General features: G+C 40.4%; 1 protein-coding gene and 1 pseudogene across 1 annotated transcript in view; both read left to right on the forward strand.

Moving 5' to 3' along the window:
- Positions 1-15,999, forward strand: part of Pip5k1b (phosphatidylinositol-4-phosphate 5-kinase type 1 beta) — a 285,854-nt gene that overhangs the window by 218,258 nt on the left and 51,597 nt on the right. The window contains exon 13 of the mRNA XM_076843452.2: positions 2,786-2,930. Within this exon, the coding sequence (XP_076699567.2) occupies positions 2,786-2,930 (145 nt within the window). The remainder of the gene's footprint in view (positions 1-2,785; positions 2,931-15,999) is intronic.
- Positions 3,528-9,576, forward strand: LOC143392084 (putative synaptogyrin-2 like protein pseudogene; annotated as a pseudogene).

A 15,999-nucleotide genomic window follows, 5' to 3' on the forward strand; every position in this document is an offset into this window, starting at 1 on the left:
CATCTTTCCATAAGCCAAACTTTGAACAAGTTATTGATTTCAGCAAAAGAGTTGTCCTTTTCTCTGAATTGATGGCTCCAGGTCCTGGCAGACACCACCTCCTTCCCCTAAGGAACCCTGCTGAAGTTCAAGCAGTAGATCCAGCTGTTAAGGGGCTGGAAATAAATACACTACAAGGTGTCCAGAAAGTCTGGAAACGTGGGAAGCACTAAATATACATACCATACTTTTTTGATGAATTCTTAGACCTATTGCTTCAAATTTAGAGATGTTACACCTGAAAATATCTCTGAAGGTCAAATAAATCCCTTTGGAGCATATTCGGGTTTTTTTAACTTTATTTATTTATATTTTACATGTTGAGGAGGATCGAACCCAGTGCCTCCCACATGCGAGGCAAGCACTATTTTATTATATCCTATTATAAACCAAGTTTTCCTGTGTTCCTTCACGTACAGGGTTTGCCTCTTCATAATGCCCCATGCTGGGGGACTTCTCCTTCCAGAGTGCACCAAGTCATTGCCAAAATTTCCTCCAGTTTTTTACTGTTTGTTTTCTGGAATTCTCAGCATGTTTAGATTATATTCCACTGACATGGAACAAATTACCCAGAATTTAGCAGGTTAAAATAAAACCTATTTATTATCAGGCAGTTTTATAAGTCAAAAGACTGATTAAGACATACCTAGGTACTCAGGGTCTGAAAAGCAGAAATCAGGGTGTCAGCTTGACTGAGTTCATAGCTGAGGACTCATCATATTGTCAGCAGAATACAGTTCCTGTAGTTGAGGGGCTGGTGTCCCTTCTTTGCTGCCAGACAACAAAGGGCCATGCTCAGGCCCTAAAAACCATCTACACTCTTTGTCATGCAGCTTCCTCCAACTGCAAACAGAATTCTTTGTAAGTCAGTCCTCTCAGCATTTCAACTCTTCCTGTCTCAGACCTCCAGACCCAAATTTAAAGGTTTTGTATGATTACATCAGATTCCCCTGGATAATCTCCCTTTTGACTAACTTAAAAGTTACCCTTACTCAAAGTAACCAAGATTACATCAGCAAAATCTTTTTTTGACAGATCACATAGAATAATCGCGGGATCATATTTTCAGGTTCCTCCCACACTCAAAAGGAGGTCATACAAGTGTGTGGATCGCTGCAGATCATCTTAGAATTCTTTTTTTTTTTAAGTTTTATTATTTGTTCTAATTAGTTATATATGACAGTAGAACGCATTTATGCACTTTGATATATCATTCATAGATGGGATATAATTTCTCATTTTTCTGAGTATATATATTACAGAATCATATTGGTCATGTAGTCACATATATACATATTCTACCATCACAGTGTTGTTTTTTTTAACAAAAAAAAAAAAAAAAAGATGCAGGAGGATAAAGAAGTCGTTTCTTGCTTCAAAGAGTTGCTCCCCAGTGTGGCGGGGCCAGTTGCTCAGTGTTTGGATAGTGTGTGACCATTTTTACATTCACTGTCATTCAGTTCATAGAGCTAATCATTCCTAAGACCTAAGTCTGCTTCGGTATTCTTAAAATTCAGCTCCATCTGCCTTCTAATTAGTAGAAATTCACTGGTATCTGATGTCAGCTTATTTTTCAGACTCAGGTTTCAATATTATTAAGGGTTTTCATATTTCTCTCTGTATTTAATGAAGTCAGGATCAAGTATACTAAAGATTGCTAACAGATGCCATGTTCAATTGAAACCTTTCTGAGGTTTGAATGTTGAGCACATTGGTTACTCATGGTTTTATACTGTCATCATCTGGTATTCACCATGACAGTTCTTTATTTCCACCTGAATTGGAGGCAGAACTCTACAATCTATACATTTTAATGTGTTTTCTAGACTCCTGAACAAAGTCCAGCCCTGTCCATGCCCTATTTTTCCCTGTGTGTCTCTCTCTACCCCAAAATATATACTCCTTCAATTGCACAACTCTGGGCTGGGGGAATGTAACTCAGTGGTACAAGGTAGAGCCCTTGCCTGGCATGCACGAAGCCCTAGTTCTGATCCCAGCAACCAAAAAAGTAAAGAATTCAAACCCAACCTTATACCCACATGATCATGCCTTTTAGAGTCCTTTTCCATTTATACACTAAAAAATCCCAAACTCTGAATCTGTTGTGCCTAACAAGGAATGCCAGAAGCTTATATTGTATTTATTAATTTATTATCATGTTTTAGTTCAGTTTGCAGGGAAAATGGAAAAGAATTTATATAGACTCTGAAAAGATGAGCATGTTGCACTGCTCAGTCTGGAATATTCTCTTTCCTGACAAGGGAGGACTCTTGGGGTCCTGTAGATTAAGGCATAGCAAATTGTTCTGGCCCTGAAAATTCTTCTTACATATACTGAGATTCCCAGATACATGCATCTCATAGGGAAGGCAAAGCAGATTCGCCCTCTGTTCATTCATCTGCCTGTCATCCTTTTAATCTCTGTCAGATTATCTCCTTAAGCTTCCAGGAGTTTTTATGCCATTGTTTTGAAATAATAAATCGCTTTATTAGGTTTTTAAAAGAACATCCCTAATGTCATTTCCATAAGCCATTTTGGAAATTAATGCAGTTTCCTTTCTGTTTAACCTGTTTGCAAGCAGCTCTTTTACATTTCTACTGTAATTCAGAAGAGCACAGTTCATTCATAATTTCATTTGCTGCCTGATATGTAAAATGAATGGTTTGGACTCGTTCTAGTTATTAGAGATACAAAAGCAAGCATGTATTACTGAAATTCATGACAGTGTGTCCCTTTCATTCCCCAGCCCTGGGATCCCGACACAGGCCAGACCTGGTGCCCAGCACTCCATCACTATTTGAAGCTGCTTCCTTGACAACCACAATTTCATCTTCTTCCTTGTATGTCAGTGAACATTATGCACACGACAGGACTACGCTTTATTCAAACAGGTAACACTTAGCATGATCAGTGTCCATGAGGCTATTACCATGTCAGCATTAGGCCTAAAGCAATATCTGAATGAACAAGCACATGTTGTCTCTAGCAACTAGGATGCACGGAGAGATAAGCCTTGCTTGATTTTTGCTTTGACAAAACACATTTTGGGGGAAAGCCTCCTGTCTGTCCTTTCTAATAATCATGTCACGTAGAAATTCTACACTCGGTTCTATGAAAGGATACAGATCTTTCATTGTTTTATTTTAGTAGTTTCTCATGAATGAATTTTTTTTAGCATGCTGTCTTGGTGAATGTTACACAGATAGATACATAGATATTTCAATATTCTCTTTTGTATGTGCAACCTTAGTGACTATGTAAACAGAATGATGGCCTCCAAAGTTGTCCACAGCCTAATTTCTGAAACCTATAAATAGGTTACTATATATGATTAAAAGGACTTTGCCAATGTAGCCAGAGAGGTTCAGTGTAATCACAAGATCTTTGTGAGAGGAAAAAAAGGAGGATCAGAATCAGAGAAGATGTGACACAAGAAGCAAAGGATAGAGAGAAAAGAATTTGAAGATGCGGTGCCGCTGACTTTGACGATGGAGGAAGAAGCCATGAACAAGGAAGGCAGGTGGAGTCTAGAAGCTGAAAAGTGCAAGCAAATGGATTCTCTGCTAGTACATCCACCAAGGAGTACAGCCCTGTCAACAGCTTAAATTTTAGGACTTCTCATCTCCAGAGATGTAATATAATAAATTTGTATTGATTCAACCCACCAAATTATTACTCATTCCAACAGCCACGGGAAACTAACACAGTGACTCTCAAATAGTTAATGTGGATTTAAGTATTAGGGTAGGTTACTAAAATTTCTTCGATAAAAGTGTAATTATTTATTCATCTTATTCCTTTTTAAACAGAATACTCTTCAATATTGGTTCTAGTGATAGAAAAATGACATCTTTACAAAAAGATCAGAACACTATCTGTGAGCTTTGCTGTTTTATCTTCTAGTTTTATATATACACTTGTATGACTAACCTCAGTTTCAGGAGAGGAACTAGTAAGTTAAACTAGTTCTTGTTGAACCTAGATCTCAAGAATCAAGATCGTATTTATGGGCTAGGGCTGTATCTCTGTTATAAAGTACTTTTCTAGAATGCACAAGACTCTGGGTTCCATCCCCAGCGCTGAAAAAAATAAATTATGTGGAAGTATTTCTTACATCCTAAGTTATTTTCTACTTCCAGACTGGCAGCTTGGTTCACTTCCAGAAAAAGAATCAATATGCTAGTTTCATTTTTAATACATGCATATCTGTAGAGTCTAGCTTGGTCATTTGGCAAATTAAAGCCTGGTAGTTGGACTTGCTGTATCGATTATTTTATATCACTGTTCCCTTCTCTCTCAGTTAGATACAGGAACAGAGAGGTAGCAAATTAGGCAGGTGTCACCCTAGGTGTGGAAAAGTGAAGAAAACAGCAAGGTGAGCCACAGATCTCAGCTGGGCCCACCTTTGGATTATCTGCTTTCGAGGCCAATAAATAAGACTCTATTATAAATTATTTAACTCACCTGAACTACATAAAAGTCACTGAATATGATTAGCTTCCTTGGATTGGAAAGATTTAAAGTGACTTAAAGTAATATATAATACCTAATATTAATATGCACCTTGGATGTTCACATTTGGTAGGTAAATTAGTCGAGCAATGGTCCTATCTGTGTGGTGCAACCAAACATAGGAGTCTGTATAATGTTCTTTGTCTCTCAAGCATAAATAAATGGTAACTGGAAAGATAGCTGGAAAGTGGCAGGAAGTCCTCAGTGAGATCAAGAACAAATCTCATGTGATTCAATGGTGCTTTTCTACAGTTTGCTACTGTGATAATAATCAGGGACATATAATTAGATATGATCAAATCATTTACTGAAATCTCACCACAAAAATTAAAATGCTTTTTGCTTGTGTTTTTTGTGGTAGTACGGGTTGTTGCTGTTAAATGTCCCATCTCTTAGCCAAAAGTATTAAACTCCTGAGAATTAATAAGAGAATTTCCCCTGGCTTCTAGCCTTCTTCTGACTCCCAGTATTGAAAGCTTCCTCTATATTCTCTACTCTGCATGTTCCTAGAGCTGTGCTATAATTCTTGCTACTTTTCTTTACACTGATGCTGGCTAGCATATAGATTTGGATGGGGGAAATTTAAAATTCAGTTCTCTATGATATTCTTCCTTTTTTATTTGTTGTTCTTAGTACATGACAGCAGAATGTATTTTGGCAAATTATACATACACAAAAACAGAGTATAAATATTCTATTTTTGAAGTAAATTGCTTCAAATAAATCTTCTTTGGCATTGTATGTCCAAGTTGCCATTTTATCTCTTATATGTATCTATCAAGGTTCAGTAGCAAGAACAAGAAACTGTTTCATCTTAGGAAGAGCAGAATTGGAAGCTTACCAAGGTTATGGAAAGGCTGGGAGAGTTGGCTCTAAGCTGGCCTTGGAAGTCAGCCTGGGCACTCCCTAGGCTGGTCCACCAGCAACACTGTAGCCCAGGCTATTATCAAGTAGGTACTCGGTCTAGGATATGCAACCCAGAACCAAATATTTCCTTAAACCCAAAATGTTCTTAAAATGAACCAACATTCAGAAATCAAATGGCTTCACTGAAATACCCAGATTGATCTGGAAAGTCAGTAACTTTGAGGCCACTTGACCTTTTCCTCCTGGGGTTTGTCAGCTGGAAGGGAGAACCCTAGACTCTCCAGGTCACTGCTGTCTGCTTCATTCTTCTGTGTTGTCACCTGCCTGCTCTCATAGGTATTTCTGCTTTTAACCTTGATATATGTAAGAAGCTGAAAAATGTATCTTGAGTCTCAACCACAGCCTTAAGGAAATAAGAAAGAAAAGAGGTGGAAGTGCTAAACACCCCAAAGAGAAGTAGTGGCACAAGAATTCCAGGGAGGCCACATCCCTATTTCCCTAACCTATTTATTCAACAGGGAAACTCACCAGCAAGCTAAAGAAATTGTCATCTTTTTGTTTGCATCATTTTTTTCTCTTACTGCCCTATGTGGTATTTTTGAGGCAATAAGTAGACACACTTCTATTCTAAGTCTCAGCTGACCTACTAAGTTATTAAAATCTCATACAAACATCCTGGGAAGAAAAAGCATTGAAGAAAATGAAAATGTGTTGAATATTGATGTTATAATTCCAAGGTAAGATTTTTCTCTGTATCTATGAATCATTTTTCTGTTCAAAGTGTCTGTTCTCTCATTTTGACATTGTGCTATTCATATCTGTGCTAAAATAAGCAGTAAATACTTCAACTAGCAATTGTCATTCTGACAGTCTTTTTAGATTCCTTAACTTTGCAAGGTATTGATTAGTGCTGTATGTTTCTATACCTAAATTATATACCGGGGAACTGTTGTCTCTTAGAATTCTATCTTTTTTAAGGATTATTCTTTATAACTTCAAAAATGCCATTTGTCTCTTACAATCCTTTCTCTTTATTTTTTTTTCTCCAAAAATTGACTAGGAAGCAAAGAAAAAAAAATGAATCATCTTTAAAGTGTGTATTTAACCTGCTGATTGGAAGTATATGTTTTCAAGTTCTACTGTATAGCCTTGTATTATTAGAACATGCAGATTGTAGACATGAATTGAAATTGTCATGGACATATGCTTCACAAGAAAATAGTGGATTTAAGTTTTGAATTTTTAACAGTTGAATTTTTCTTTCCTGGTAGGAAGTCCGTTCTTTTAAAGGAGGTATAAACTGAGCACTAAGAAATACAGAGGCAAATGAGTTTTATCTCAAAATGAAGAGCAGTTCAACTTAATGTTATAGAAATAAGTTACACACATGAATATTCATTCTTCTCGTGATTTCCTGCACAGTTGGCAGCAAAGCTGAAGCTCTAATTATGCATAAGGATCAAAAGCCCACTTCATTCAGATCTATCTTTACTTTTTCTGTCAGAGATGCCCTTACCAGCATCACCTCTCCAACCACTCCTGGGTTTTGCTAGTGACTATTTTTAATAATCAACTCAGCCTGGAGACATTTGGAGTTTTGTGAGAAGGGCAGATATATCAGAGGAGAAGCCACTGGTCATTTGCACATGGAGAGAGAGCAAGCAAAAAAAAAAAAAAAAAAAAATTCAGGGTTCTAAATCTCAGAGGCTGACCCAGCAGATCTGGCAGCAGTCCTGGGCCCCCTTCTTCAAGTACCTAGGAGAAGGGTGAATAGTGGCCTCTAGTCACAAGCTCTTCCACACAAACTGCTTACCACTCACACTGAAAATAGAGCCGTCTTAAAGTAAGTTAGGGACCTTTCTTTTGATTTGTCTGAAAGAGAAGGAAATGGAAATGCAGAGACCTTAAGTGATACATCCGAGGGTGCTGGTAAGATTCCAACTGGGACACTGGTTTCTAGGGTCCTAATCTCTTGTTCTTTTCACTGTGTCATCCTTTCATCATGATCTCCAAGTGCTTTTGATCTTATCCTTTTTTGTGAGCTGTGTGTAGAGCATTTTTCCTAGTGTGAATTCTGACCCTATCTGAGTCATCTTCTTTTGCTGCATAATACGGCGTAATGTATTTCTAGTGGGCAAAATGGGGGACTTTGTTCTAGAGGTCATTGGCAGTGCTCTGGCAACTTTTCTCTCATAGTGCCTGTCATATATTATAAGTCATCAGTAATCATCTAATAACTATAACAGTTACAGCGATAACTAACTATGAGACCTTAGTAAGACTCTGTGTTAAGCTTTTCGCCTGCATCCAGACATTTAATTCTCCTAGTGTCCCTGTAAGGTAAGTATGTTTATTATTTCTAGCTTACAGATGAAGAAACTGACGCTTAGCAACATTAGGTAACTTTAAAGGCCACGTGGCTAAAAACTGGAGCCTTGCCATCCACCCAGAGCACTGATGACAGAGGATGAGGCTGTCATTTCACAGCTGTGCTCATTCGTGTTGTCGCTTCTCAGGCGAGATGAGTTTTAAATGATGCTTTTAATGGAAATTTGTTCACATCTGCACAAGTTCTCTTCTTCCTCCTCTGTTTTGCCTTTTCTCTTTGTGATTTTTTGAGTGAGGATTTTCATTTTCAAAGATGTTCAAGTGTTCAAACATCTTTAAAAAGATAGCCCATTAATTTAAATTCACAAGTAACAAGAAACAGCTATTTCCTCGAGCTTTTATTCCCAGCTCTCCAGATGGACTTAGAGTCACTACCTTATCATTGAGAAGAGACTTTTGTTAGAAAGGTTTCTGCTTGGTTTTGAAAATCCTGTATCTTCTGTTGATGTTGCAAGGTGAGCAGGAACATTTACTGTGAATGAAAATTGGTTGCAAGTATTTCCTAGAGATTCCAGATTTCTAACTCTAACCCTAGGGAAGAGTTGGGGCACATCTGCAGTAACTGCTGGAGCTAACACAACTACCTGCTCTGCTGAGACCCGAGTCAAGGGCTTCTCAGCCCTCCTCACAGGTGATTCCCAGGTTGCTGAGGAATGTTGAATTGGCCTCTGCAAACTCTGCTGTTACGCTTCATAATCTGGTTACTCCTGACTTGCAGACAAACCTACTTTCTCCACCACCTCAGGTATTCCTCTTGCTCTGCCTGATTGGTTATGATTAACAACTTTGGCCCTCAAATTGCTACTTCCATCCATCTAACATTGGACAGGTTACTTTACTTTTATGTACATTAGTTTCCCCATTTGTCAAATGTAGATTATTATACTCCTGCCCTCAGTGGGTTATTCTAAAGATTAAATGAAATAATGATAGGAAAGCACATGTAACACCTCCTGACACATAGTAAGTGCTATCAACACATTTGTTGAAATAACCAAGTGGCAGCCGGGTTCAGGTGTGCGTGCTTAAAATCCCAGCATCTCAGACTTAGGCAGGAGGATTCCAAATTCAAGGCTAGCCTCAACAAGTTAACAAGACCCTTAGAAACTTAGTAAGATCCTGTCTCAAAATAAAAATTAAAAAGGACTGGCAGCAGCAACATAGAGAGTGGAGCCTAAGGCGCGGCCAAGGGGGGCAGTTCCTACCACCTGTAGTGCTTCCCGTCACAGCTGCAGGTGGTGGCCCGTCCTCTAAATACACAGTGCCCCTGAATCCTCCCAGCTGCACTGTGTGTTCAGTCACAGTGAGGGCGCCTCCCAGTATGGCTGAGCCATTGGCCTGCTGGCCTTCCTGGCCTCAGCCTTCTTCTTCTGGTTGACGCCTATTTTCCCTAGATCAGCAAAGCCACTGACCGCAAGTACCTGGTCATTGGCGACCTGCTCTTCTCAGCTCTCTGGACCTTTCTGTGATTTGTTGGTTTCTGCTTCCTCACCAACCAATGGGCAGCCACCAAGATGGAAGATGTGTTGGTGGGAGCTGATTCGACTTGGGCAGTGATCACCTTCAGCTTCTCCTCTGTCTTCTCCTGGGGCACACTGGCTTCCCTGGCCTACCAGCGCTACCCGGCTTTATCCAGAACTATGTAGACCCCACCCCAGACCCCAACACGGCCTACACCTCATACCCCAGCACATCAGTGGATAACAGCAGCCACCCTTCACTCAGAGTGTGGACCCCACTGAGGGCTACCAGCCGCCCACTGTGTACTGAGTGGTCCTAGGGAGTGAGTGGGCAGGGAGGGCACCCTGGGGCCTCCCCTCTGCCCTGGACTTTTCCTCCAGGCCTGCCTCCCGGAGCTGCAGTTCCTCCTCTGGCCACACCTGCTGCAGCTGACTGCCCAGAGGGCCGGCCTTCCCACCCCTGCATCTAGTTGGTAGAACACACCCAAGTGCATGTGCCCAAAGGGGCTTTGCAGTCACTGACCCACATGGACATTTTTTAGGAAAGGGTTTTTAGTTAGATGTTTTCTCATTGGCTTTCTCCTCCGCCCCACAGTTCTGGGACTTGAACCCAAGGCCTTGCGTATGCTAGGCAAGCACTCCATCACTGAGCTACACCCCCAGCCTTCAATGCTTTTAATGACTTGCTAACCTTGTTGGAATAGCCAGAAGCAGGAAGGTGTGGATGATGTTCCCCTTTGCCAAGGGCCCCAGCATCCCTCCATCCTGAAGGAGCCCAGCTCAGCTTGGGCTGCAGTAGCCAGTTATTTGGGTTTTCTGCCAAAGACAGAGGTTGGGAGTCCTTGTACCTGTGTCTAATGCTGGCTCAGGCTCCCTGCATCCTCATTCAGGTCTGCCCCCTTGTCCCTTGCTAGGCCTCAGGCCAGGCCAAACTCAATGCTGAATCCTCTGGGGTCGCCACTGTGCCAACCACCTCTGGGCTGGTTCCCTCCCTCCCTGACAGCCATAGCAGGGGTGGGGCTGCTGCCCGCCCCAAGCAGAGCTGGACAGCACTTCCTTCTTGCTCCTACCAGGACAGCAGGGAGGGACTTTGCCTAATGAGAACACCCAGCTTTATGTAAATATTCAACTAGTTTTGGAGTATGGGGAGGGCAGAGGCACCGCGCACTAACTTGAATGTACTAAAAAAGCCTTGGGAGAAGATGCTCTTGCCCTTAGGTTGTGAGACTGGATTGGAGATGGAATAAATGTTTTTCTTTCAAAAAATAAAAATGACTGAGGGAGCTTGCAGGAAACTAACATGCCAGTTTCTTCTTTCAATGTTGTAGAAGAGTAAGTTCTATGTCTTCTGGGGAAGAACAGGTGAAGAGGCAGAGAGCAAGAGTACCAGTCTAATAGAAGTTTCTATGGAAACACAAGGAGTCAGGCATAAGAGTTGTTCCTTAAATAGGTAATGATCAAATTGATAACACAAATCTTAAATGACCTCCATTCAACTCAAATTTATTGAGCACTACTTTCTTGGAATTATGTTAGTATGATATAGGACACAAGAATGGATTTTTAAAATGGTGGTCCCTATGGATAAATTTCCTCATGGCTAAGATTTGTAGATTCTACTGTCATGCATAACTAAAAAGAGCTAATTTTTAAAAAGGACTGGGGATGTATCTCAGTGGTAAAGCACTTATGGGTTCAATTCCGAGTACAAAAAAAAAGCCAAGTGCTTCAAGGTGTCAACACCTTGTACCTTCCCTCTAAGTTTCACTATCTGGGACAAAACATAGGGCGTGTGTGTGTGGGGGGGGGGTGTTTGTTTACAAAAGCCACCAGTGGGTATTTTATTAGTCAGAGTTCAGTCAAGAAAACAGAAAACAAACTTGGAATTTTGAAGGGAATTGGTTACAGAGTATGGGGAAACTGGAAGAAGAATGGGGGAAGTTGCAGAAATCCAGATAAATACCCACAAGAAGCAGCTCACGGCATTAGCCCTGACACCTTCAAGAGCTTAGACTCAGGGACAGTGTAGAAGAGCGCTACCTAAAGAGTTGGGGTAGAGGCAGGAACACGGCCTCTACCGCTTGAGAGGTGGGAAATGAGGGGAAGAGAGCCAGAGACTTCACTCCTCTTCTCACCTCACCCATTCCCTAAAGAGCAGAACCCAGCAAAGGGGCATGAGGATCTGGGGAATGCAGTTTGCCCACTCTCAACCCTAGTGTTGCAAAGTACAGCTGAGACAGGATGTAAATAATGGCCTCATGAGCAGAGCAAAAGCCAGGTAGATGTAAGATCTTTAAAAATAATAATAATAATTACAAAGATCAAAGCTTTACAGAGGGAGAGGGCATGCAAGAACAGGAATCATGTATACTCTTATGAAAGGAATCATAGAACCAATTTATTATCATGCCAGTGTAATGATAGTATGTAAAGTAGCTGTAATTTTTTTTTTTTGGATGATCTGTTCAATTACAGACCACAGTATTTACCAACAAATCTGACAGTAATGCTTTCCCTGGTACTGATAGGTTCTAAATACTCAGAGATGTCTTAGCTAATTCCAGACACATGGAATAGATAGAAAAGTTCTTTGGAGAATTGGAAGTCTGTAAGACTGAGGAATCCAGGTAAGTCTGCCTCTGACAAGGCAGCTGACACAGCATGGAAGAAGAGCCATCAGGCATGCCCCCGAAAAAGACTCGACTTTTATTGCCAATACCTGGTGTCTGAAGCCACCACTGCATCCCCTCTCATCAATTCAATACATTTCAGCCTGGAACACACACACACATCATGGAGGGGGTACAGCTAAGGCAGGATTTAGCCAACTTTTTTCCCAGTGTCAGGAAACTAGGTCGCCAAGAAAATGATGACACATGTTTAGAGGAGAAGGACATTCCTGAGGATCCTGAAGCAAAACCCTGCTTTATTCCCAAGAGAAGAATGTCTCATATCAGGAATTAAGACTGTTGTAGGCATGCTGGGAGTACCAGAAAGCCTAGGGGAGGGGTCACATCTCTCTCCCTTTGTGGCTTGGACACATTCACAGAACATCGGACCTTCCAGACACTTCACAAGATGCCTGTTCATTTAGCTTCCCCTCCCCACCCCCAGAAAAAGGGGGGATTGGATTTACATCACCTCCAGTTTGCAGCTGGAGTTTACCAGATGGTCTTTTTTTTTTTTTTTAATAAACTGTGGAACTGCCTCTGTAAAGCTAAGTGATTAGCTTTTCACATGATTCCTCACATATTTCTGCATGGGCAGGAAATTGAAGTGAATTTTTCAGATATCTGACATTTTATGAAGAATTATTTAAGATTCAGCACTAATTCAAAGAATGCACACTTATTTCTTCAGGAATTAGTGCATGATAGTATTTCCAGGTGCTTTTCCTGTATTAGTAAGATGTTTTCTAATGGATCTAATTTATGGATAAGTCATATTGCAAAAAAAGAAAAAGGGGAAATCATCCAGGCTTTGGATACTCTAACTTAACAAAAAAAAAAAAAAAACCTCCATCTTTATCATCTTTATTTCCTTGACATTAGCCACTATACTGCATCTTGGAAGAGTGGTTTGCAGGTGGATCTCTGTAGAGCCACCAATTCTCCATCCCTCCTCCATTGGCACTCTAGAGAAATGCTTCTCAATGTGACTATTTCCTACATCCAGGTATTTGCTTCTAGAAAGAGGGCCCTGAAACCTTCCTTTTAGAAAGCTTCTGAAGGGATTCTTAGAGTATAAGAAAAGGATTTTGGAGATAAACTCTTTCTCGCTATCCGATCAAGAAATGAAGCAATGTCTTTGCCTGTGGCTCAGCTGAACCACAGCTGGGATATTCCAAGGAATTAATATATAACATCTATTGCTCAAAATATAAACCACACAAAGTGAATGCATTTTCACATTACATTAAAGAGGACAGGATCTCTGAATGAGTCCTAAGCAAAAGCACCCTTACCTTAAGGTAGTAACAGTCCCCAAGGAAATGTGCCCGCCCATCCAAATCTGCTTCCCAGCTCAACCCCTCTGACCTGAGGCCAAACTGCACTTATGCTCAGCATCTGGTCTTGGACCTTCTGCTTCTACAAAGATCCCTGATTCTCTAGCCAAGCACAGAAATTCTCTTTAAGATTCCCTGCTTCTTCGACTTCCCTGCTCCACTTAAAGGTCAGTTTGGGCCTTCTGAGAGATGCACGATGGGTGAACTTTTCAAGGCTCATGTTATGTCCCGCTCCATCCAGGGGCCCTCAATTCAGGACTCTGCCAGAATCCCAAATTTAAGTTTGTTTCCCTGATAGACCTTAAACATACAGGAAGAGCAGCCAATGTAATTTTCTCCAAGGGAAGAAGAAAATGGATCCCTGACGTCCTCTGTTTAATCCCTCTGTTAACCTACGGAATTATCTCCACAGCAGCCAGCTCGATAACCTGTCATTTAGATGAGTTGTTGATCTTTAGGGGAAAGGATTCCACGGCAGAAGTCCACCAGAGGAAACCTGATGCTAAGGATTCACTGACTCCAGAGCCCTGACCCTGCTCTGCCTCCCCACAGGCAGACCAAGCTCATCTACCACAAGCTGTCTTTTGCTTTTAGTTCATGATAGTTATGGGCATCAGGAGAATTAGGTGAGTGGAATGAGGGAATTAGGAGACAATGATAAACTCTCAATTCAGGATAGTATTAATCCAAAATGTAATTATTTAATAGCTTGTTTTCAAGGATAGATAAATAAAGATGAACTATATTATGATGGAAAGGAGTTCATTATTTTTCTGGCCAGCCACATTAAAAGTTAGTGTTTGGAAGTTCACAAAAGAACTTGAAAATGTCCAGATTTTTTATTAAATGAAGAATTCAGATAAAATGAAAATTTCATCCTGATCACTTGGAGAAAAAAAAAAAAATGGCAGCTTTTCTCTGTCTTTTCATTGATCTCTCATCTCACTGGAAAGGTGCTTCTGAGATTTAAGTATTTAGCGTGGGGACAGGTGTTTTGTCTTTTATTTATATGTGAGTGCTCCTAAGCCAGTGCCCTATTAATTCCAACTGCTGTTACTGGACATTTTCTTTGTTATCACTGAGTTGTGACAGGAGAGAGGGCAGCATTCTAAGATCAAGTCAAGGCTTGTTTGGGAAATGGATCAAGTGTTTACTTCTTTGCCTTTTCCCTGCCCACCCTTGATGCTTTTCCAATCTCAGTAACAAAACTTACCCTAAAAGAATCACAGAGCTTTGGAAATGTAAGGAACCTTTTAACATTATGTCACCCAGCCATTTTATCTGTTTTGGTTTTGCTTCAAAATTATGTGCAGAGTTTAACAGAGAGCTTATATATTTTGTTAGGAAAAAGAACAGATCCTTGTCCACCTCCCGCACACTTGACTGTCCCTAGATGCAGCGAAGTTCAACACTCTTAGCTAATTCCTTTGCAATTAATTCCATATCTCTAAATAGCACGCTTATGTTGCTCTTTCTTCATCATTCAGGTTTAGGCCTTAGCTAATAACTTCTCCTTCAAGAAAATGAAGATTGATGTCTTTTCCCCACTTTATCCCTACCACATACATGCACTCTTCTGCTTCCATTGCCTCCCACACCACATTTTCTGCTTCATAGTATACCTACGTCATCATGGCACTTAGATCAATATTGAGTATTCATTATGGCTGTGTAAATATTATGGTGTACAGTCATCCTTTATTATCCAGGGGGACTGGAGTTACAAGACCCCCTGTGAATGCCAAAATCAGTGTTTAAATCCTGGATATAAAATCATGCAGTGTTTGCATATAATCTACACACTTCCCTCTGTATACTTCAAATCATCTCTAGATTACTTATAATACCTAATGCAATGAAATTGCTATATAAATAGCTGTTATACAGTATTGCTAAGGGAATAATGACAAGACATAAGTTGTACATGTTCAGTACAAGTGCAATTGTTTTTTTCAAAAATTTTCAACTCATAGTTGGTTAACTCTGAGGATTCCCCATCTGCAGAACAGAAAGTCAACTATACTGTAATTTTTCTTTCCTATATTACTCAGCTTTCCCCTGTAACAGAGAGTTGTCTTGTACTTTCTTTAGTTTTTTATTTTTTTTCTTTAATGGAAATCCATGTTCTTCACCAATTGCCTTGATTGCTTCTCATACCATTTAAATGCATTAGCTTCTGTTCGTTTCATTTTCTTGCAGAAGTTCCCCCCAGAGTCTCTGACCTGCCCCGGTCTGGACTAGCCGTCCTCTAGGGCTTGCTGCATGGTTGTTACTGGGGGGATCTCCCTTCTCCATTGTTGTAAGGATCGTAGTCACCTGTCTGTGTTGGTTCCCCTGTTTGTCATATACATCTTCCTCTGTTGGTTCACTCCCTCATTCTGGTGAAGTACAGTAGAGGAAAAATCCTAGAGGACTCATATGTCTATCTCTTATTGTAACCCTCACACTTAATTGATAAGGGTAGCTAGTATTAAATTCTATATTGTAAACTTTTTTTTCCCCTCCAAAATTTTGAAGGCTTTGCTCATTATCTTTTCCCTCCCAATTACTTGGGAAATCCAGTACTGTTCTGATTCCCAATTTCCTAATGATGACCTGTATCATCTTCCCAGAATCTTTCCAGTTTTCTCTCAGTGTTTCACGATGGAGCTCCTTGGTATAGGTCTGTTTTCACCCCAGTGTAGGAAGCACCCAGAGCATTCTCCATCTGCAAACTTATGTTTTTAA

The sequence above is a fragment of the Callospermophilus lateralis genome, chromosome 2 (assembly GCF_048772815.1).
Source record: "Callospermophilus lateralis isolate mCalLat2 chromosome 2, mCalLat2.hap1, whole genome shotgun sequence".
NCBI classification, from domain to species: Eukaryota; Metazoa; Chordata; class Mammalia; order Rodentia; family Sciuridae; genus Callospermophilus; species Callospermophilus lateralis.